At 37.1% G+C, this 24,205-nt stretch overlaps 4 protein-coding genes across 5 annotated transcripts; 1 reads left to right on the forward strand and 3 right to left on the reverse strand.

Annotated features, from left to right (window-relative positions):
• The first annotated feature begins 313 nt into the window (after positions 1–313).
• Positions 314–1,869, forward strand: LOC110710088 (E3 ubiquitin-protein ligase RDUF2-like). Its single transcript, XM_021888354.1, has one exon. The coding sequence runs from the start codon at positions 487–489 to the stop codon at positions 1,528–1,530; it is 1,044 nt and encodes a 347-aa protein (XP_021744046.1). The 5' UTR covers positions 314–486; the 3' UTR covers positions 1,531–1,869.
• A 2,144-nt stretch (positions 1,870–4,013) lies between these two features.
• LOC110710090 lies at positions 4,014–4,975 on the reverse strand. The gene is made up of 2 exons (XM_021888356.1): positions 4,662–4,975; positions 4,014–4,488 (listed from the first exon to the last, which is right to left on the reverse strand). Exons 1-2 carry the CDS (start codon positions 4,904–4,906, stop codon positions 4,350–4,352), a joined length of 384 nt encoding a protein of 127 aa, XP_021744048.1. The 5' UTR covers positions 4,907–4,975; the 3' UTR covers positions 4,014–4,349.
• A 648-nt stretch (positions 4,976–5,623) lies between these two features.
• LOC110710081 (probable protein S-acyltransferase 16) lies at positions 5,624–16,082 on the reverse strand. Of its 2 annotated transcripts, XM_021888341.1 has the most exons (8): positions 15,541–16,082; positions 15,403–15,426; positions 9,147–9,239; positions 8,968–9,069; positions 8,703–8,780; positions 8,453–8,551; positions 8,271–8,366; positions 5,624–6,242 (listed from the first exon to the last, which is right to left on the reverse strand). In XM_021888341.1, the coding sequence occupies exons 1-8, from the start codon at positions 15,814–15,816 to the stop codon at positions 6,132–6,134; spliced, it is 879 nt and encodes a 292-aa protein (XP_021744033.1). In that variant the 5' UTR covers positions 15,817–16,082; the 3' UTR covers positions 5,624–6,131. The 2 variants fall into 2 exon arrangements, with proteins under 2 accessions (XP_021744033.1, XP_021744034.1); XM_021888342.1 differs by lacking the exon at positions 15,403–15,426 and having other exon boundaries at positions 15,541–16,081.
• Positions 16,083–21,309: 5,227 nt separating this feature from the next.
• Positions 21,310–23,775, reverse strand: LOC110710075. The gene is made up of 2 exons (XM_021888331.1): positions 21,986–23,775; positions 21,310–21,901 (listed from the first exon to the last, which is right to left on the reverse strand). Exons 1-2 carry the CDS (start codon positions 23,773–23,775, stop codon positions 21,310–21,312), a joined length of 2,382 nt encoding a protein of 793 aa, XP_021744023.1.
• Between the last annotated feature and the right edge of the window lie 430 nt (positions 23,776–24,205).

Below are 24,205 nucleotides of genomic sequence, written 5' to 3' on the forward strand. Positions count from 1 at the left end.
ATCTTAATTTTGTTTTTTAAAAAAGATTTTAAGATTTGATAAAAGGGTTTCAGATGTTACGGTGCCGTGTCATTGTAAAACTCCTGGCTCCACCAGACACCACTGCCAACTATTATGATTATTACGAAATGAATGATCCGATGAATATCGTGAAATGAATTGTTTTTAACAAGGGACTACAATTACATAGCTAGTCTCTAGTCTCTAGTCTCTAGTCTCGAGACTAGCTTTTACTAATTGATAAAACTGGTCAAAATCAGCCAACATTGACATGGTCATTCAAAAATAGAAACCAGAAAGAAAGCCTTTTTCAAGAATATAAAAAGCAAGCAGCACGCTACAACAAAACACAAGCACTCAATACCACCAGCATAAAACGAAACTTCTTACATTTCAGCTAAAGTAAAACTACACCAAAACACAAATCCCATTTTTCTCTCTCTATTTCAACTGCAAATTAAATTCCATTAACTCAAAATCATTCTAATGGATTCAAATGGATCAACATTCTGGTGCCATCGATGCGACAGATTCATTAGGGTTCATACGCAACACATCGCAATTTGCCCAGATTGTGGCGGCGGATTCGTCGAAGGAATCGACGCTTCATCTACTCTCTCCCCTCTTTCTCCAATCTCTTCTCCTACTGCCGCCAGGCTTCTTCCTCCTGACAATTCTCGCCTTATTCGTAGCTCTCCTTCTTCGATCAATCCGGTAATTGCTCTTCCTAATTCAACTGATGAAACTTCACCTCCTACTTATCAATTGTTTTATGATGATACTTCGGGTTTAGGGCTTCGCCCTTTGCCGATTAGTGTTGCTGAATTTCTAATGGGTTCGGGTTTTGATCGGATTCTTCATCAATTAGGGCAATTAGATTTTAATGGTAGTTTGAATAGTATGGATGATAATCCGCCTGCTTCGAAATCGGCTGTTGAATCTATTCCTTTTGTTAGAATTGTTGATAGTCATGTAGGATCTGAATCACATTGTGCAGTTTGTAAAGATCAGTTTGAGATTGATATGAATGCTAGAGAATTACCCTGCAAGCATATTTATCATTCGGATTGTATACTTCCGTGGTTGTTGTTGCATAATTCGTGCCCCGTTTGTCGGTTTAAGTTGCCGACTGATAATGGTATTAGTGAGAATGATGTTAGGGAATCGGATGATGGGATGATGTTGGGGTTGAGGATATGGAGACTGCCTGGTGGAGGTTTCGCCGTTGGTAGGTTTCTCGGTGGGAGGGGAACGGCAGAGGAGGGTTTGTTTCCTGTTGTTTATACGGAAATGGATGGAGGAGGGTTTGATAATAATGATGATTTCCGAAGGATTTCATGGCCATTGAGGGAGAGTAGGTCAGGTAGAAGCCGGGGTTGGGCTCGTGCTTTTCGTAGTGTCTTTACTTTGTTCAGGAGAAATAGAAGAAGCTCATCGTCTCGTTCGAGTGTTGAAGCTGGGAGAAGTGTGTCTCGTTCCCGCTCATTATTCAGGAGGAGACAGAGTCAAGGATGGACATTTGGTGTTTAGAAAATAGATTGGAGCACGTTAATGGCGGGGCAATTTAGTAGTTTCGATCGATTGTTTGATGGAGCTTAGATCATGGTTGTCTCATCAGGTGCTAGTGTGCTACAAACTACTAACTATATGAGGAGTTGTAATGACTATTATTTATATATTTTTTTACCTGTATATAAATTTCTATATGAATATGAAAGATAAGTTTGGTGAAGTAATCTGAATATCCATGTCTACAAAAGGTTTAGTGTTAGAGAGTAGAGACAATCTTGTACTTGAAAGTGATAGTGCTGTTGATCTTATTTACTCTGTAATGATTTATTAGAATTATTGATCACTTCGTATATGATATATTGATCTTGATAATTTGTATTTAGCTGTCATTTAATCTTGCAATATTTAGTACGGAGTATCAAAGATCTTGCAGTGGCAAGTCTAAGAACCATGGGTAATGAAGTGGAAGCAGCTTCTAATCCCTTGTTCACTGAATATTGTTTCAGTTGTATGAGTGATATTGAAGAAAAATTAATTGAGCTGTTTCAGTTAGGAATTAGATGTGAAGGTGCTTATTCCTGTCATTTACTGTCTGTGGCTTCTGCCGTTTGACAGTCTATTGACACATTTATGTGTACTTTTATTTGCTTTCACATGATGAGTACATGACTGGACTTACATGGGCAATGACATGTGAAGGAGAATGTTAAAATGTGTAAATTACACTCGTTTGTATAATGAAATTTGAATTAATTACATCCTTAATTTCCATCAAATTCAATCTGGTTTAAACTGATCCAAGATTAGCTCATTTGGATACAATCCGAATATACAAATTAATAGTCTTACCTAAGTCTTACCTGAGTCTTGAAACCTACATAACCATCTTAAGAGTATATAAAAGTCTAAAATTACAGCACCAATATATTTTTGTATTACTCTCAAGGAAAACTATTTATACTGTATAATTTTTGTATGTTGCGTTTTTGATTGAAAGTTTGAAGCACACTCAATCCAATTAGATCTGAAAATCCAATTTTCGAAAATCAAATCCAAATTACTAATATGGTGAGGAATGCATTGAACTTTGGATTTAATACGAATAACTTTCCATCTTGATAGTACTTGAAACTTTGAAAGTAGGTATCTTGTACTCCGGAGTAAGTTATTACTTATCATACTTGGACCAAATATGGCTATAGTTCTACCGGACATGTCATTTCCAAGATGGTTCCGAATAGCAAATTTTGAAAACTACTTACAGAGTAGTATATTTGAGTTAGATCCTTCTTTCCTATCAATTCTTTATAAGATCATTTGGTTTCAGTATTTTATTACACTACGCCAGCTCTGCCTCTGAGCGTAGGCAGCATCATAGTTATAGAGATTTGGAGTGTTAAAAGATGATGCATAACACTGGGATCATTTTAGCTTACTTCAGGTCCATTACCAATATTGTAGAGAAACTATTGCTTTCTAAGAAGGTCAGCAATCACTTCCCTTTTATTGATTATTACAACACTCGCATCAGTCGTATGCAAGTAGCTAGATCTGACACGATTTCCATTTCATCAACCCTGCTTGTTATATTTTGTGGGTGCATGCATGATAGCCGACCCTCAAGTGATGAAGAACGGAGGTAGTAATTCGACAAGGGGCTGATTATGTCGGCTTGGTAGCTCAAGGCCGTCCTTTGTGCGTCTTTAAAGTTGAGGGGAAACGTTGTATAAAGTTTGGGAATGTGTTCGGGATTATATACCTTTTGTTCTTAATACGTAGTAAAACATTAAAAGTAGTGGGATCTAAAAATACCAACATATACTTGTTATTGTCATTCATGACAAGAGTAATTATTGGTATAAACTTCCTCTTACAAAGCAATGATGGATCCATGTATGAAGTTGTATAAGACAACGAATCAAGAATCTATTGAATTATTATATCTATGTATTTAGATTCTCAGTCGTAAACTCTTTTTTAACTTGGTTATTTTTTGACTTTTTGTCGTTAATTTTTGTTAACTATAGATGCGGTATAACTTTGGTTGATGAAAATTAGTGTCATTTTGAGATTTCTTTTATAATAAAATACAAATAAAAATATAGATATTACTGGGGCATATTATGAATGAGTAATATAATCATATGGGATTTTATTGGATTCGTCTCAATATAAATTTTACTATTTTCCTCCCAAAGGTGAAGCTATTAGTTAAAAGTATGCAAAATTACATTAATTGACAACATCCGTTGACATGAACTTATGTCTATGACTAAATTTATATTAACTTGGTCAATTAAGACACATATTGTCCAAATTAGTATACTCAATGATACAAGTATGAACTTGGTCATTACAGACCATTCTATTGATTTTGTTAGCTTTATATATTATGTTCATGTTTATTTGAGTACACAAACAAGGTAGTGTCAATGATTGTAGACCATATTTTATGTCAATTGATGAAACTTGACCTTGTTTAAGTTCATAAGCATTTCACAAACACAAAGGTTGTATCAGATTTCCATCTTGCTGATAATGTATCAAAGGGAAAAATTAACAAAACATCATACAACTATATAATTGGAACTTTTGGGCATCTTTCGTACAGTAATCCCACATTTGATGAACTCGAAGTTATATGAACTTTTTGGAGTCATATTCTCGTAATAATCACCAATAATACTAAACACATACGAATATTCCCGTGTCTTAAATCAATTAAGATTATTACAGGAATATGACCTCCAAAGTTTTGTACATTAGTCAATCCAAACATGAAATTAATCTAATTAGATGGCGAAAAGCATGATTTTAAAAGGCGATAGGAGTAAAATTTATTTGTCAACTTGGTTGAGCTTGCCAAGGCCATTGCAATTAGCACATACAATTTGAGCTTGGTCCTTGCGAGCTGCATTTGCCCTCAGCGCGCTTCCTGATTTCCTGACAAAACCTGCGCCATCACACTCTGGGCACCTGTGTGAAGTACCACACACAGTTATCAAACATTACTGAGAAGTAATTAAAAATATTACCGATTGAAATAATGCATTCCTGAATTCAAAATTTTAACATAAACTTCAGAGTGTCGAAAAATAAGTACATTAGGTACACTCGAAAACAGGAGGAGAGAGGAAGAGAACACGTACGTATCCTTGCGGGAAAAAATGATGGGAAAGGCAGTACCAAGGAGAGCAACAGCAGTAGCACCAGCAATCAAATAAGTGGTGCTATCAGAGGATAACTCTCCCACTGCAGCCTTCACTGAAAACCTCTTCTTCTGGTGAAGGTTAGGAGGAGATCGAACCGTGATTAAATTTCTTGTTGCTGTTGTTTGCGACGGTTTCAATGGATTCACCAGAAATTGGGACTTGAAGGATGTCATGGTTGCCATTAGCTTCAAACTGAATTTAGAAGTTTTGGGAATTTGGTAAGGTAAAGCTTAGGAGATGATGAACAAAGGTGCTTAAATTAGCAGGTTTGTGGGTTTATGGATAAGAGGCCACGTCAGAGATTTCATATTCTTCTGTAAGTTATTGGATAAGGTTTTTGCCCTACTAAGGCCCTGTTCTTTTGAGCTGTTTTGCTCTGCTCTGCTAAAATTTGCTCTGCCCTGCTTAAAAATAATAATTTATAATAATGATAACTAATATTAAATGATAATAATTAATATTTTATATTATTTAACACATTTTCAAATGTTATAAAAAGTGTAAAAAAATCAAATAATAATAATAATAATGAAATCTGTCCTGCTCAGCTAAAATCTGCTCTGCCCTGCCCTGTCCAAAAGCTCAAAAGAACAGGGTCTAACTTGTAGAGGAAGTATAAGTGCAAAGCTTGGTCAAAAAATATGGCCAGGTTAAGAAAATAATATTATTAGAAGTAAAAGTAAGAAATGAAAATACATAAATCCTAAATTATATTGGAATACTGTAATTGTACATAGATTAACCAATGTTAGATTGGAAAATTTTCGATAATGAACACCAAAATATTCCAATGTGGAACAACTGTAGTGAACGAAGCTGAAGATTGAGTTAGTCAAATCGGTTTTTATTTTTATTTTTTTTACGCAAATTTGTTATCAAATGCTTCAGCAGAGAGGATATTATACTAGTTTTTACAGTCTTTCATGAATTTCAATCTTTACTGTAGTTTCATTTCATGAACAAGAAATGCATGACCATTGGTATTTCAGATTACAAATACACCAATATATTACAAGTTTCTTGTGTTACAAAACAATTGTGTGATACAAATTAAATGATGAATCATATCCTCCTAATAGTAATGGAACCGAGGCTTCAGCTGTGTTATGATATCCAGACGCCAGTTGTATACCAGCCACAAACAGTTTCTAGTCTCTCGGACTCCAGAATTTTGTAACTCCAGATCTGAAGATTTTACCGACAACTATCCACATCAAATAATCATTCAACTTTTGATATATTTCGACTAATCTGTAGTTATAGCCTCAAAACTTGCATTTAGACGCAGACATGAAAGCCAATTCAGCAGCTGCATCTAACACACTCTGGACGAAGAAACAATATGTGCTCCCAGGAGCACCATGTAAACTGAATGTGACTTAGCTTCATAACCAAAATTATTTCTTTTTATTCTGATGATGATTCAGTAAGCTTATCATATGCAGTAGGGAAGCGTAAACCTGAACCAATGTGGCCTGAGGTAGGGCATATCCAGCTGAAGACACTTGGCCCAAGGACCTATTGAAGAAGGGAAATAAACCGAACAATTAATTATTGAAAGGTTATTATCAAGAAAATCAAGGCCAGTACTGATAACAAAGAACCATCAGAAGTAAAATCAGTCTGTAATTTTGGCATTTGAGGGGTAAGAAACACAAACCCTAAAGAGAAGGATATCTAAAAGCAAAATTCCTATTACAAGAGTTAAGGATCATGTATACTAAGCAACAGGGAAACAGAAAGAGGAATTGAAATGCAATTGAAAATGGAAAGATAGACTTGTACAAAATTGTAGAAACGAGATATTGACAATCAACAACTTAAGAATCCCTTTATTGAAAAAACAATTGATAGGAATAGTCCTACCTTTTGGCAATCTCTTAATACTAAGCCCACTTATGCCAACTTTTGGTAGAAGGGTCCTATGAAAACTCCTGGATTGATAGCTTTAATGTTCAATAATTTTTAAAATTGTTATTTTGAATTGGAAAATAAAAGTAAATATCTGTTCAATCACCATTGCCTGCCTGCACGCATTGTTAAGCAACCCTAATGGCAAATTCCAATTGGATTCTGTGAGCAAGGTTCTGTGAAGAGGACATATGGAGAAGTTGGAGGTAACAAAAGTGATTGGATTTGAACCAAAGGAGAGAATGACAGAGGGTTGGTACTAAAGATGGAAAGGCAACAAAGGGGAGAAAAGGCAGGATGATGGTGAAAAGGGAAGGATTTTGTATTTCATTCTTCCTTTTGAAAATGAATTAAAATAAAAATTAATATAATTTTTAAAAAATAAAATAGAAAAAAAAGAAATAATAATTAACCCAACAATCCAGGAGCATGGAGAAATTTTGATAGCCCCATACAACTACCCTTTATAAATCTGACATGTTTAAGATCTAAAGCATGAAAACATTTAATGAAGCATTCTACAGTGGGTGCCTTTATGAGTTCCAAAGAATTTACGTTTTTGTCCTTAAACCCTTGTTCAGCAAAGGTAGCATCCATATATACGCTATAGTCTTAGAAGTTAGAAGGCTATCTGAAAAAAATGTCAAGCCGACGTCAATATGTCAACAGTGCAGGAGACCATTTTTATATTAGTATTTTCGCTGATTAGGAGTTGCCAGGGGCTGGCATTAAAGCGTATGTACTTGGCAATTTTCGCCTTGTTTTGTTACCTAATATCAAGATGCAATTCTTTGCAACTTTCTTGCTTTTGTTTCATCCATGTGCTCTTTATATAGGAAGAATAGAATTATAACCCTAATTCTAAATTAAGAGGTAACGACCATATTTTTAAGTTTAATTGTGTTTTTATAAGCTGATTGGCACAAATATTTGTTAGAGCTAGTAGGGCCTAGGACCTAAACCTGCATTCTCATACACAATCTGACACCCACCCACCTCCTCTGCGACCCTTCTCCCTAAGATTGCAGTCACTTTTAGGGCTTTTTATTAAAAAAAAAAAAAAAACAAAAAAAAAAAAAAGAAAGAAAGAAAAGATCAGCGATCTTTTGTAAGCTCCAGTCACTAAAAGTAGCTAGTGAGTGAGACTATGCTATAGTTGTTCTCAAGGCCAGAAATTGAAATCGATAATTTATACGTAGTATGAAGAAAGAAAATGTAGTCACGATACTGAAGATTAAGAATCATGTCCTTCCAAGAACACTTGCAAACCAAAGAATAAACGCTCAAATCCTATCTCACATCTAATCTTCAGCCACAAGCCTTAAAAACAGATTGAAACCAACCTCCACCCCCCCCCCCCCCCATACACACACACACACAATTTCTTTTTGTTGTGAAAAAAAAAAAAGCTACAAATTCAAGCAAGTTCAAATCAAAAAGAAATTTAGTAAAATACCCTAGACTCTACCATACATAGAAGAGTTCAAACAGATTAAATTGAAGAGATAAGTTCAAGTAGTTATGATACAACAGCTAAAGCACACAGCCCAAAACATATGCACGAGGATAATTTGTTTTATATCAACAGCATACCCTGCTTGCAAAATAAATACTAGTTATATGTAGGAAACTTACCAAAGTTAAGTTTTCAAAAGCACCAAGATCATAAGGATGTCTGTACACTTCTCCTCCTTTCTCTGCAAGCCACATGGCTCTGACTCCTTCATAATACTGCAATTTATGTCCAAAATAAAATGAAAAACCAATAGGCAATAAAGAAATGATCAATATATAACACCAATTTGATGAATGCAAACCTCAATAGTAGTCTTATTTCGTAGAGTGAGGTAGATATGCCAACCAAGAAGAACGCCAAGTGCTATAGTCAAAGGAAATAAAAGCAGACATGATACCACCTGTGAAGAAAATATACGATTGAACCAACGAATATCCCACATGGGTTCCAAGCAAGAAAATAAATATCACCCTAGAAAATAGAATAATTTAATACAACAATTACCCAAAATTAAATGATTAAGAGAAAGAAAAACGCAATGGAAGCTTTACATATACAGTTCTTGATGATTCTTCGTTTTGCTGTTCATCCTTTACAGTGTCATAAATTATACTACCCAGAAGCAATACCTGAAAAATGCAAAAGGGTAAGAATCAAAAATATGATTTTAGTAATGTATGTTAATCCCTCATTATTCTCTTCGAGGAAAGAAAAAAAAAATTTAAAAATAAACAAATTCAATTAAAATAAAATATAATATAAAAAGGAAAAGAAAGCATCAGCATTTGATGTCTAGATGACACAACGTGAACGTACCGCAGAGTGTATGCATGCTATTACAGCATATAGGACAAAGATAAAGAAGGCCTTATAGTTAGCATGGCCAACACAATTATTTATCCAGATGCAGTGGTGGTCCTGGCATTCATAAAACACTATTTAAATGCATATCCACTACAATATACTCAGTCAGGTACAATTAAACAGACACATACCATCCGCAAAACACATCTTTTGCATACTCGACAATGATGTGCACGAGGAGGCTTGTAATGGGAACACTTCTGACAATATCTTAAGTCACCACTCTGCAATAGAGTAAACACACATAAATAAGCATCAGACTAATTACTCTTCCGCCCCAAAACACTTGAGACACCAGAACAGATGATTAATTAAATGATTTCAGATTTGATCATCAATCAACAAGGATAATACAAAGGAAAAAAAAAAAAAAAAGAACATAGTTAAAAAAATTCCAGTGGATTCAGGAGCATCCATGTCAAGGTTTTTCCAAAATGCATGAGAATTCCCTTCAATTATTATGGTGAGATCAGGGTATCAAAACGGATCTAAGGATTACTTTTAGTGGTGTTAATTATATCCAATTTTAAGTAGACTCCTTAATTGACTTGACATGAGTGTATAGAATAGAAACACTCAAGGTTGAGGAAGTTAGGAAGGAAAAAGGAAAACCACGAAGCATTAGAAATTGGACTACTGTGAACAAAAGAAACAGTGGAATTGACACCCTAAAATATGAGAAAAATAACCCATCAAAAGGAGTAACAAAAGAATTAACAGATACAGTATACATGAGGTCAATAAAACTACTATCATCACTTGTACCTTGTACATTAGTACTAGTTGTAGTGCATAGCCACCATAATTCATATATAAGACACAGAACTAAACAGAACACCAACAAGCTAAAACTAACAGATGGATATGAAAGCTGATTACAGAGGGATATCATAAATACAACATTTTACCAGAAATTAAAAACAGACTTAAACAGGCAGATATTCGAAGATGCATTAAATAATCAGCCATCATGTACACAAAAAAGTTTCTGATCTTGCCAAACAAGCCCACTTATAAAGTATCTGTTGCTAGGTCATCCCTTGATGCCACAAGACACTTCTCAAGTTTCTACAATCAACATGCTGTTTCTCATATACCAGGATTCCAGGAGGCTAGTGTGCAACTTGGTGCCCAAGACCCAACTTTATGGTGTCAACTAAAAGAAGACAATCACTCTTGCAGGCAAACCAGTATTAATTTGAAAAGTTTTCTCCTATCTCACCAGATGCTCTCTCCGAGCGTAGCTCTTTACCACGGACGTCTGGACACAAGTAATATCAGCTATGGAGGATGGCTTCATGATCCCATGTAACTTCTAAGTACGTAACTATAAGTTGTACCTCTCTATCTCTCGTCCACTTTAAACCAATCAATTTGTCAGCGTCTTGCATTTACACAGATCCTTTAAAAATCTAAGAGACTTACAGACCTAGTTTTTTTTCCCCATTAACACAGATCTGAAGAAATACCTTGACTTGTTTGTGTAACTACTATCCTAAACATTTCCTTTTTCTAAAATTCTTAAGGAACTCTACCTAGCCACAGCCACCACAACTCCAACTGATTTGCAAAACCCATTACCACCTGCAATTGCCAACATTATATAGCAATTTAAAGCACCAGACAAATTTTGTGCTAATGCCATTTCATTGTCTAATAATGTTACCAAGTGCTTCCCTGGATCTACTACCAGCATTTGATGAATACACTAAGGTACAGTACAGATTGGTTAATTTTCAAAAGATTACATGTCATAAAAGATATAGAAAGAAGACAGCATAGGAAAAAACTGATGATGTTAGTAGACTAGGTTAAAAGGTGAAAAACGAATTCAGAAAGATGATCAAGGATTCCTATAAAATACTCCCATCTCAAGATCTTTCACTTAAAATAATATATTTTTTTTTTTTTTTTTTTTTCTTTTGGGCAATAAATATACTATGTTAATAGCACAATGGCTTGAATATAAAACAATCTCTGCCTCTAGTTAATCCATTTCCAAGCATGAGACAATAGCAGATGAAAATATCAATGTTATTACACTATTGAGGAAAGATAAACCAATCAAACCCTTGAACTTAAAGAATAAAATCTATCAAGAAGGATCTTAAAAACATTAGAGAAAAAGAACTAAAATTTCAAAAATTATATTCAAATTATAAAAAGGAATTGCTTTAAGAGCCAGCACCATTTCAAGCTCAAAAAGAGCATAATTTTTTAATGGAGTTTCCACTTTCCTATAGCAAATCAAGGTTGGTCGAAAAGTGTGCATCAACTGACTGATCAAAGCATTAGCCTTCCAATACCATATCTCAAGGGTCAAAATATCCCCTGTATCATTGGCAACTTTTCCATGTGTAGAAGCAAGGAAACAGGATAGCTCACTTTTTCAACAGGCCAGCATGTGAAGCTAAATATAAAGTACCTAAAATTTATGGACGAAGAAAATGTATTAAAAAAAAAAGGAATTACATGATGTGTATTTGTGTGGTGTTAAGGGTTTAAGATAGGCTCAAACCAATATTGAGGTATGAGAATTCAACTATCCTCGATCAAAGTTGTGGGTTTAGTCTCGAAAACCTGTTTGCAATCTCAAGCAAAGAATAATACGTTAAATTTTTAATCTCAATAATCATTCTTCAACACACCTATTTACAAGGCATACATCCCATGCCCAATAGGATTCTAAAAGATTAAATACACCCAAAAGTAATCCCTACAAACAAGGAAATCCTAATTATATCCCAATAAGAGATAAAGACTAGACTACATGGCCATGTGAAATACACTACATGGTTATGTATATATTTACCCTACTACTATACTTAACTAGAATACTTAGATTGAACTAATTATGAAAACAAACACCTAATTCTATTAACCATGTGTGACTTTTTGATTGACGTCACCCAATCTCACGGTTAACAGACGACTCAAACATAAATAAAGAAAGTAATTAAAATTTCACTCATGATGCCTTTGATCTGCATCATACTCCCCCTCCTTTAAAATAATATATATATATATATATATATATATATATATATATATATATATATATATATATATATATATATATATATATATATATATATATATATAAACTTAAACCTGTTTAAGTTTTAGCAAAGAATGGAACCAAGATATCATCCAAATCAATCGAACATGAACCAAAAGAATATATCCAGTCCATCTAACCATGCCATGCTTAGAACTCACAAAATTGAATACACCACGAGCTTCAATCAAATGATCCAAGAACATAAATGACGCCACACCTTTGTCAATGCAATTAATATTATTGAAATAATTCGTGAAAATATTTGCATCCAAATTTTACCGTCAAAGGTACTAGAAGAAATATGACTTTTTTATTCCAACTTAGATGCCACATTTTTATCTTCCTCAATTAAGATAAGCTTGACAAAATTACAGCTCCGTGTTCCTCAAATTCCTTTGCATCTATTAAACCTTTATGAGATTGCTCCAAGATTAGATATTTCAGGTTAGAACTTGGTGGAGATTCAATTTTTTTCGTCATATATAACCTCAAAGTTAGGTTGTTCAACTTTCTCCTTCTAACAAGACACACCTTGTAAACTGTAAAAACGACAAATTTTCATCTTTGTCTTCAAAATTTACCCTTTGTGTCCTAGAAAAAAAAAAGAAGAGAGATTCTAGATGCTCCTATTAATTTAATCCATACGTGCATTGATTTCTTGATTTCATCTAAAAATGCTGCAAACACACTTTGATTCTCCACGGTTGATGCGACCTAACTAGGTAAGGCAAGTTCACCAAAAGTTTAGTGCTGCTGCAAATTAGTTACACAACGAAAATTCACAAACTTTATAGGAACGCAAAAAAGATTCGCTGAAAAGTCAAAGTAAAACTCAGGAAATGATTGAAAAAATCTCGCTATCCACAACTGATGCGGAAACCGGAAACAAACCCCTTTGACGGAAACACGCTCAAATAGCAAACTACAACTAAAAATTCTGAAATTTGATAGGTGAAAAGTAAACAGAAAACTATACATATAAAAAAAAATAATAAAAAATTAAAAAAATATAAAAAAAGAACCGTCAAAAAAGCCTTTGTAACAAGGGAGAATGAAGCAAAACAAATCTGTACTCAAACTGGGTTTTTTAAATCATGAAATTTTTTGAAAAATTTCGAGGCTCTTGATACCAAATGATGCGTACTTGTGTGTCGTTTAAAGGGTTTAGGATAGGATCAAGCCAATCTCGAGGTATGAGAGTTCAACTATGAAATCCCGATCAAAGTTGTGGGTTTAATCTCGAAAACCTGTTTGCAATCTCGAGCAAAGAACAGTACATTCAAAATTTTAATCTCAATCATCACTCTTCAATTTTATTAATGAAAAAACACCTAATAAGGCATACATCCCATGCGCAATAGGATTCTAGGAGACAAAATAAACCCAAAAGTAATCCCTAAAAGCAAGGAAATCCTAGTTATATCCTAATAAGAGATAAAAACTAGACTACATGGCTGTGTGAAATACACTACACAGTCATGTACATATGCACTCTACTACACAGTCATGTTCTCCTCAATACACGGTCGTGTACTTAACTAGAATACTTAGACTGAACTAATTATGAAAACATACACCTAATTCTATTAACCATGCGTGACTTTTTGATTGACGCCACCCAATCTCACGGTTAATAGACAGCTCAAACATAAATAAAGAAAGTAATTACAATTTCACTCATGATGCCTTTGATCCGCATTATTAGATGGATGGATCCTATGGGTACCATCCATAATTGATGAAACATACAATACCCAAAGTTTAATAAGAATCTCACCACTACACCTTTCCATAAGAATTTTTCAATGAAAGGCAAGAAGTTAGATAACAAATTAACAAAACAAGGAAGTGAGTTATAACAAGGGCCCAGGCACCAAGTTAAGAATATCATTCAATCTAGGCTCATCAATTCAAAACTAATAAAGCTCTTATCTTTGGAATTGCCATGTAGTTAGGATGGATGTTGGACACAAGCTGAGAAGGATGAGAGGATGGGGTTCATTGCCAACACTATTCACAGATGGCAGACTGCTTTGCCATCACTACATAGTAACATCGTGCGGCACCAAAAACATCCATATAAGATAGAATTACAGGGGAGAGGCTATGCTTATTGAATATTATACAAAATAATAATAATGTAATGGTGACATAGTTTGGAAATCTAGAACTCATTACCATGTAGTTATGCAGCTAAGCCTTTTATAATAATTGAGTGACTCAACCAATTTATTGTGACAAATCGCAATTATGTAGCTACTACAAGGACTCCGGGTCTAACATTAAAGGCTATGACACCTAGGAATTTGATCTATCATGACCCAACCCTATGAAGGAACCCACAGCACCATAAAGCTCAGGATATCTATCAATGACTTAGAGACCCCACTGCTATGCATTTTGTTTCCGTGACAGTAGATGACACTTCTAACACACAAATTCCCTAAATACCCAAATAGATGCTTTAAGCTATTACCACACATCAACGTAAAAAAAAAAAGGGTGATCATAGAAACTCTGACTCCTGTAGTCCTGCAAAGACGTGGTGTTAACCACTGCATGTTTCATGTCATATCCCAAGGTCTCCCAACAAGACACCCCTTATATAATGCATTGTCGACTCAAAGTAATCAAGTAACATATAATTTCATAATTACAGTGATCAAGTAACACGCATTAAGACAAAAAACTAATTTCCAAATATATTGACCATAGTCTCCCCTATTGCTTCTTTTCTTTAAAAAAAATAGATGAAATTTCCAAGCCACATCTTAATACCTAAATACTCAACCAGATTCTTCATGCCATCAACATAGCTATTCTAACTCTTGTGGAGATGCTCGATTTACCACTACATGGTTAATGTCATGTGCCAACAAAACACTCCTTGTATGCTGCACATCACACTCCTTGTATGCTGCACATCATTTCAGCATATTCTCCCCGCTATAGTTTGTTTAGCATGTCCAGCCAGTTTAATATCCCACATCATATTACTGATTAGATGTGAGTTTATATGTGCCATTTTATCATTTTGAATCTAATCACATCTCACATACTTCACAAATAATAAGTAATATGGTAAAAATAACGCGATGTGGGGCATGCCACAGAACATCAAACCGCCTTTCGCAACAATGTGCATAGCCCATGCACAGGCAAGTATGATAATCAGGCAGAAAGCAATGCAGCCGGAATCAATTATTCGATGATTCTATGCTATTAAAATAGACACTATCATCTACCATAAAGTTAATTGCGGATCAAAAAGTTAATAAAATTTTATCAAAAAACTAGATTATTAACAAGGATCATAAATAATTCACCTTAAAATCTGACCATGCAATTCCCTTGAGCCGCGAATTTACCCAACAGAAACGCAAACAAAAAATTACACAAATCTGAAACAAACCCAAAATAACAAAAACAACAATAAAACAAAATTCATAGAAAAATCACATTACCTTGCGCTTAACCTCTTGGATCGAATTATGGGAATCTTCAATATCGGGTGTAAAAGAAGAAGGAACCCGACCCGGATCCCGAACAATTGCAATAGCATAAGTAAATATACAAATGATAGCAATCGCAGTGAAAACGACCGCATTCATTAGACCAGGGGATGAAAATAGACCAAACCATCGATCAATGAAAACAAAGATAGTTGCATAATAGATGTAGCAGATTGCAGAAACTACCATTACTACTGGAAGTGTTATTTTACACTTTTTCTTGCTCATTTTTTTGTGGGTTTTATTGAATTGAGTATGATGGTTTTTGTTGCAGAAGTTTTATGGTAGAGAAAGGGGCGGAGACACCGGAGACGGTGTCCCGCGGAGGTGGTGGAAGGCGAGAATGTTTTGTAAAGGCGGAGGTTGGGAGTTTGGTGAAGAATGACACCCACGGTAGCTGCGTGGTCACACGGGTGTTAGTTTGATTTTACCAGTTTTTAAAGATCGGGTTATTTCTAGTGCTACGGATTTTGGTCCGTACGAATCATGAATTTTGAAATCGAATTGGACAGTGAGAGAAATCTATATTACTTTTAGCGTTTGGTTGGCACAGTGGCAATAAGTCTTAGCTGCACCCTGGTGCTGCTAGCATAGATGCATCACGACTTAAAAAATGAACATGTAGTAAAAGAAATATGAACATGTAAAAAAAATGAACACGTAAATAAAATGAAAATTTAGTATAAAAAGTGAATACTGATTAGGGGATTTCTCCCGCCACGTGGACCAATTAAACTCTGCCACGTGTCATCCACGTGGACCAACCAGAGCACGCCACGTGTCACCTCGTGAGAGGTCCAAGGTGGACCAATCAAGCCACAACACGTGGCAAGCAAATTGTCAACTAGGAAAGTGGTCTTTAAAGGCCCAAATACCTAGGCAAGCCAAATCAGTCCTAGGTTTCTGAAAACCTAATACTAGGCACACATTTCAAGACCCTATAAAAGGGAGATGTTCCCTTTGAGGAACATCATTCAGAATTTCCCAAACACACGTGTACATTGTTTGCTGCGCATTAAACCCAACATTAATTGCACTCTTTGAGAGCTAAGGCTCGAAAATTGAGATTGTCTCAGACAGTCAGATGATCACTCCCCTTCCGAGAGGAGCCTGATCCCCTTTACTTTCCGCAACTTTACTTCCGAACACATTCTAACTTGATCGTCGGAGGCGAAACTCCCATCCACAGGAGTCTCCGTTGTTTTGCAGGTATAGGCGTCCAGAGGTCAGTCTTGGTGTTGTAACTCTCCCGCAGGACATCTTTAAAACCCCGAAGCATTTGGCATCATCTGTGGGGAGAGTACTTCTAATATGACTTCACAAGAACCTGTACCGCCTCTTAATGAGAAACGGCCTATGGCCGACGTCCAGGTCTATACAAACCACGATACAGATGACAACTGTGAAGTCGACACACACACGACCCCTGACGGGTCCTTGAGAACTAGGCGCATCCGTCCCATCGAAAGGAGGGAACAGAATGGCGAACCGGCGGGCCCTAGTGAACCAGTTGGCCATTCAACTAGTCAACCCCAAGCGGCCAAAGGCTCCCTCCCCATCACCAGAAACGAGCTCATGACCCTCATGACAAGTTTCAAAGGGGAGATTAAGGACCTGATCGATAAACGGACGGTTGTCCCTACCAAGGAATAGTCGGCCAAAAAGCCTTCCCATTCTGGGAGGAATAAGCTGGTCAAAGACCGAGAGGCCACTCCTTACCCTAAGTCAAAGGAGGGACAGAAGCCCTTGATAAATTTGGCCAGACTTCGGTTCCCTGAGCCAGGAAAGAGGAAGGCCATCCGGCATATACATCCGGATGGTTCAAAGAAAACTTATTCTGATGCCCGGATGTTAATCAAGCAAAATAAGAACATACAACTGTCGGAGTCGGCTTTAACGTCGAACTTGCAAGACAGCTTTCAGAATACCTCAATGAGGTATTCACAATCAAACCGAGAGAACCAGACAGGCGGCATGTCCGCCCACTCTAGTCTTCAGATGCTCCATGCGGCCCCGTATGCGCCTCAACAGCCGTACGTGCCGTATCAACAGCCTTACATGCAGCCGACCCTCTTAAGGGGGCAGGCGGCACATAATGTCCAACCCTTGGACTGGCAGCTTCGACTGCTAAGACTTGGAGAACAACCCTTTGCGTATGACAAGGAAATAACTAAGGCTGCACAGCTAGCCAAGGTGAAAAATGTGCTGGTATGTGCCTATGACGGTACCACCAACCCAGAAAACCACCTGATGGCATACACCAACCTTATGTATCTTCAAGGGTTGGATGATGTCGCATGGTGTAGATGCTTGATAGGCCGTCGTCGAGCCTACCAAAGATAATAATTCCTATCTTGGTCTCACTAACAATAGTAAGGGTAAGAAAGGGTCGAACCCAAGAGAGGCGTTGAATCAACCACCGAGTACTACCGTTTAAATAAGCTAAACGAATTCTAAATTGGGTTGGTTTTTAGTAACTTCTTCTAACACAATTCAACTAAGCTAAGAGGAGGTTAACAATATTAAGAGGAATCTAGGGCTTGGGTTATACCACTCAACTTCATCACAAATCACAATTAGCATGCAACAATCAAGGTAAATTAATGGGATAAATTAGGGGAAGTCATCTAAAGCACCCAACTACTCTCTCAAGCTAGAGGGATTACTTGAATCATGAATACGACCTACTCTCGTGGTTACATAGCATAAAACAAGTGTTAAAGCATAATCACGATGACATAAACATTCCCTTGACCGGTAATCCCTATTCTCATGGCATTTCGGGTCAATCAAGCATAAGGGAGCTAACTCAAGTTCATCTCTCGATCCTTCGTTGAGAAAGCTTGGATAAATAGTTCTAGCAATGGCCATATACAAGAACTAAGCAATTAAACCACTTAAGCTCAACTAATTAACATCCCACAACAACCAAATTAGCACATGCAACAAGTAATTAGTGACTACATTGAGGGTTTTGCCCAAACCCTAAAAATTAGACTACTCACAATCCATGGGGGTTAAAGCAATTAAAGATTTCAAGCAATTCATGAACAAATTCAAACTAAGGATTAAGCTAATTAACAATCCAAAACATGCAAGAACTAGCAAATAATTAACAACAAAGTAAAGAGAAGTAGAAAAGATGAGTAAGAAATGGTTACTATGAAGCTTCAAGGTGAGCAACAATGGTGGATTTTGTCTTCTACAATGATTGAATTTGAATAATTCCAAGCTAATAATTGAGAACTAACTAATGATTTGAGAATTTAATGTTCTAAGACTACAAACTAAGAGAAAAGCTCTGAAAAAACTGCCTCCCCGTACAAATGAGCTCTAAAGGGGTATTTATATGACCCCCAAATAAAAAGGACGGAGAAAACAAGGAAGGAGTTCGACTGCAGGTCTGCACGGACGTGCCAGATTTGGCACGGACGTGCAAGGCTAAGCACGGCCGTGCCAAGTTTGGCACGGACGTGCAGAGGGGGCAGAATGGAGGCAGAAGCTTCTGCCAAGGTCTGCACGGACGTGCAGCTTTTGGCACGGACGTGCAGACTTGCACGGACGTGCTAACATCTTGCACGTCCGTGCAGGATGCCCTGCCTAGACTGCTTAACTTTGGGAAGCTGTAACTTCTACGTTTCTTGTCGGAAATGGACTTGTAACCAGTCGTTGGAAAGCTCTTGAGACGAACTTTAATCTCCAATTTGAATCGTTTCAAAAGGTTGATAAGATCAAAAGTTATGGTTGGTTGAAGTTGACGCTTACGCAAACGACCTTTCAAGGTTCTCCAAAAGCTTTTCATTTCCCTTTAAGGCATCCTCCTTCTTCCTCCATGGCTCTATCAACCAAGCTTGCCCTTATCCTTGCTCACTCATGCTTGATCATGTCCATAGTGCTAAAAATAGCTACATTACATCAAAAACACAAACAACCGGTGAAGCATGGATGGTACAAAATTTGCATAAAAATAGGATAAAAAATGAACTTTGATGTCGATTAATAACGAAAACAAGGTTCAAAAGTACCCTAAAATCATGCCAAATAACAAGTTATCAAATCCCCCCAAGCTAAGCTTTTGCTCGTCCTCGAGCAAAACAAACATGTCGAATCAAAGGAGGAAAACGACTTGCTAACATCAATCCAAGGAAAGGCAACAAGGAGGAAGCATAAATACACAAATCCGCATGGTGACAGCCATCATCACTTTTAGCACAAGTGAGAAGCAATTTAAACCTCTAAGTCGCCTTAGAGGACGAGTTTTTATCTCGTGAGGGTTTCCATTGAGCTTAACCCACAACTCACACAAACCACAACAAAACTATCAAACTACACAAGTTCCGATGTTATTATCACCCAGGTCAACTCATCGAGATATAAATCGCAAGCAAGACAAATGAGCGACTTTCAAGAATTACCAATCATACAAATGTGCACATGAGTTGGGGGTAAAGAGGAGGACTAAGCAAGATTGCACTAGGATAATTCTTTAGACCTTTTACTAGTTCATTAGAGCACACCTAGATATTCCAAAGTTGTAATGAGCCCTCTTTCGGTTATAAAATCTCAAAATGCTAGTCCACCTCCCAAAATGCACACCCAAGGCCCTTTAATTACACTCTAACTCGGGAATTTCACAAGAAACAATAAGCAACAAATTCGACAATGTGTGGGAGGCATCCACAAGTTGACCTCTAAAGAAAAGAAAATCAAAATTTTGAGAATTTTTGGGGGAGTTTTTTTTTTTTTTTTGTTCTCCCTTCTTTTCTATTTATTTTTTTTATTTTTTTTTTCTCATTTTTTTTTTACATTATTGCCCTCGCCTCTTTTAACTGTGAGCGGCTCTTTCTTTATTCGAAACGTGTGGCTTATTATGCCACTTATTACACATAATACAAGTATAACCAATTCCCTAATAGAGTTTCATTTCGGGGAGGAAGGGAGGCACATTAAGGGCACAAGGGACCGCAATTCAATTCAAACATATCCTACTTGAGCGAATTAGACAATATCCTATACTGGGTGTGCAATTGAGCATTCATTGGCTTTCATTTCATATACACTAATGCAATCAAGATTAATAGACCTCTAAATGACCCCATCTCTTGCATACACCCTTCTAAGAAAACTAGTACTCATCGCTCAAGAGTCAAGCAAGAAAAACATATAAGCATTGTCATTTGAGTCTCAACCTTGGGAAATTTTTTTTTTTTTTCATTTTTCAATTTTTTCATCATTTTTTTTTTTTGAAGAGAAAGCGAAAATATTCACATTACTAACTAGAGAGGGAACACTAATATTCACATGACAAGAGATTTGGATTTCAAGGAAGCTAAATTGGATTAAGGGTCTTGGATATTAGGGAAATGAAACAACCAAAACAAACGCAACCAAACAAACCAACATGTCAAGAAGGCATGCAAATGACTCCCCCCAAGTTATCATAAACATTGTCCTCAATGTTAAGCAATAAAAGCTCATAAAAAAAAAAGGAGAAAGAAGACTAACTCAAGGATCGGGTCTTCTTCGACGCTTGAACCTCCTTGGTACCTTTGTTCCTGTTGGTTGTTGTTGGCAGACATGCACTTTGTGCTGTTTTTTTTTTTTCTTCCTTTGTTTTTTTTCTTTTTTTTTTTTAAGTTAATCCACTACAAAAATATTCTGGTTGCCTCCCGGAAGCGCTTCTTTAACGTCACTAGCTTGACGAAATTGCGCTATCCAAAATTAGGGAGGGTCAAGGCACACCTTTTTGACCCATCTCATTGTTCCCACACACTTGCCATTTTCCTTAGGCAAAATAATCACATTGCTATCATCACTAGAAATGCAACCAAACATCTTGTCTATCAACTTGATCTTGTTTTTCTTTTTCTTCTTGGCCCTCTCTTGCTTTTTCACCTCCGGAGCATGAGTCGATTCATCTTGTGACTCCTCCATGTCTTCTTTCAAAATTTTAACCAAAACATCAACCCGATGAACTTGTTTAACCATGGGGTCATTCAACGTTTCCGGAAATGAGAAAGAGATTCTTTCATGCCCAACATGTAAGGTAAGTCGCCCTTGTTTCATGTCAATATTAACACCCGCGGTTTTCAAAAAGGGCCTACCCAATATGATAGGAATTTTGAAATCCTCATCCATCTCCATGATTACAAAATCACAAGGCACAAGAACCTTCCCCACTTGAATTGGGATGTCCTTCAAGACTCCCAATGGGACTTTAACCGAGCGGTCGGCTAGTTGGATTGACATTTTGGTGGGGCTAATCTCCCCAAGATTTAATCTTTTTGCCATAGAGAGAGGCATAAGGCTAACACTAGCCCCAAGATCACACAAAGCATTTGTTGATTCAAGATCTCCAACCTTAACCGGTATAGCAAAACTACCGGGGTCACCAAACTTCTCGGGAAGCTCATTTTGAGGAATAGCACTTATCTCCGTTGGAAGAGAGATAGAATCACTCTCCTCAAGCCTACTCTTGTTAGAAAGAATATTTTTCAAAAACTTTGCGTATGTAGGCATTTGAGACAAAGCATGGAGAAGTGGAGTGTTTGATTGAAGTCCTTCCATTTCATCAAGGAACTTAGAAAGTTTTTCATTTAGCATCTTCTCTATCATTCTATGAGGGAATGGAATATGAGGCTCATATGCTCTCAATGGAGCTTGACTCTTCACTTCTCCCTCATCTCTCTTTGAGGCACCCTCATCACTCATTTTTGACCTTCCTCTCGCCTCCTCACTCACTTCATTTTCAAACTCACTTTCATCTACCCAACTATCTCCCTCATCTCCCTTTTTGGCAAAATTTTCTCTCATAATTGGAGTTTCATACCCCCCTTCCATAATCAAGGTGATTGATTTCGCTTGCTCTTTTGGATTCATTACCGTTGTGCTTGGAAAGTGACCACTAGGATTGGAGGATGAACTTCCAACTTGTTGTGCAATTTGAGCCAATTGGCCCTCCATTATCTTATTATGTGCTTGGAGTTGTTGGATGTTTGCATTCATCTCCGCATTGTTCCTTATTTGTTGAGTCATGAAAGTTTCAAGAACGGACTCAAGGCTAGTCTTTTGAGGAGGTGGAGGAGGAGGAGCGGGTTGGTTATATTGTGATCTTTGGTGGTTTTGATCCCTTTGGTTGGGATGGCGGTATGGAGCTTGTTGGTTTTGTGATTGAGGTTGGTTGTAGTGGTTTTGAGGTTGGGTTTGATTTTGGTTGTAGTTATTTTGTGGGGGGCCTTGGTTGTATTGCTTCCATCCCGTGTTATGTTGGGGCTTCCAACTTTGATTGTGGGATTGGGAGTATTGTTCATTCCTTTGCCCAATTGCCGCCGCTTGCTCTTGATTCGTTGAGTTGCAATAAGAGGACAAGTGATCATTTCCTCCACAAGTCTCACAAGACATGACTTGCGAGGAAGAGCTTGAGGGTGTGAGGGTGGCTTGATCTAGCTTGTGAGCTAGCATGTCAAACTTTGATGCAATAAGATCTATTGCACTAAGATCATGAATTCCGCCCTTCTTTGTTTGAGGTTGCCTTCTATCACCTCCATATGCATAATGCTTGGCCACTTCTTCAATCATCTTGTATGCATCGTCCACCGATAGCTTTTTGAGGCTACCACCGGCCCCGGAATCAAGGTTGGCCCTTGAAATAGGAGTAAGACCGTCATAGAAGCTTTGTACAATGATCCATGATGTAAAACCATGGTGGGGGCATTTCCTTGTGTAATCTTTGAAACGCTCCCAAGCTTCACTCAATGTTTCATCAATGTCTTTATTGAAATTGGTGATCTTTCTTCTTAGTTCGGCGGTCTTTTCCGGAGGACAATACTTTCCAAGAAAGGCTCTAGTGACTTCGTCCCATGTACTCAATGATCCCTCTTCAACCGTTCTCAACCAATGTTTTGCTTTATCACGGAGGGAGAATTGAAACATGTGCATACGGATGAACTCTTCCGAAATGTTGTTTTGCTTGATAGTTGTACACAACTCAAGAAAGTTGTCCAAATGAGCAAAAGGACACTCATGAGGACTACCTCCGAATTGATCGCTTTGAATCATACGGATGAGTTGAGGTGAAAGTTCAAAGTTGTTTGCATTTGTGGTGGGAAGACGTATGCCACTCCAAAGTTGGAATGCGTTGGGGTGGTCATAGTCTCTTAACAATGGTTGAGGAGGATTCTCTCCCATGTTATCTTCTTCGTTAGTTCCAAAAACCTTTTCCGGATCGGAATCCGAATATACAATGGAAAACTCGGGTGTGCCTTGCAAGAGTCTCCTCACGTTTCTCAAAGTCCTATTTAGCTCTGGATCAACGGGAATAAGCGGTGATTGCTTACTCTTTCGGGTCATGCAAAGTCAAACAAAGCTAAGAAAAACGTTAGCAATGACTATCGCAATTTAAACACACATAAACAAAAATTAAGGTAAGAAAACTACTATACATATACACACATCTAGTCTCATTCAACAATAATACATTCAATGTGACTTTGCCTCCCCGGCAACGGCGCCAAAACTTGATAGGCCGTCGTCGAGCCTACCAAAGATAATAATTCCTATCTTGGTCTCACTAACAATAGTAAGGGTAAGAAAGGGTCAAACCCAAGAGAGGCGTTGA

This window comes from Chenopodium quinoa, unplaced genomic scaffold (assembly GCF_001683475.1).
Source record: "Chenopodium quinoa cultivar QQ74 unplaced genomic scaffold, ASM168347v1, whole genome shotgun sequence".
Lineage (NCBI taxonomy): Eukaryota > Viridiplantae > Streptophyta > Magnoliopsida > Caryophyllales > Amaranthaceae > Chenopodium > Chenopodium quinoa.

Bases quoted from the DNA above. Each gene is read 5' to 3' on its own strand.
- LOC110710088 (XM_021888354.1), top strand. From the start codon at position 487: ATGGATTCAAATGGATCAACATTCTGGTGCCATCGATGCGACAGATTC.
- LOC110710090 (XM_021888356.1), bottom strand. From the start codon at position 4,906: ATGGCAACCATGACATCCTTCAAGTCCCAATTTCTGGTGAATCCATTG. The intron at 4,489-4,661 runs GTACGTGTTCTC...TACTTCACACAG, and splicing joins ATTTTTTCCCGCAAGGATAC to GTGCCCAGAGTGTGATGGCG.
- LOC110710081 (XM_021888341.1), bottom strand. From the start codon at position 15,816: ATGAGCAAGAAAAAGTGTAAAATAACACTTCCAGTAGTAATGGTAGTT. The intron at 9,070-9,146 runs GTATGTGTCTGT...TATGAATGCCAG, and splicing joins AAAGATGTGTTTTGCGGATG to GACCACCACTGCATCTGGAT. The intron at 8,367-8,452 runs GTTTGCATTCAT...CATAAATTGCAG, and splicing joins GAAATAAGACTACTATTGAG to TATTATGAAGGAGTCAGAGC.
- LOC110710075 (XM_021888331.1), bottom strand. From the start codon at position 23,775: ATGGGAGAGAATCCTCCTCAACCATTGTTAAGAGACTATGACCACCCC. The intron at 21,902-21,985 runs GTTTGGTGACCC...TCTTGGGGCTAG, and splicing joins CAAAATGAGCTTCCCGAGAA to TGTTAGCCTTATGCCTCTCT.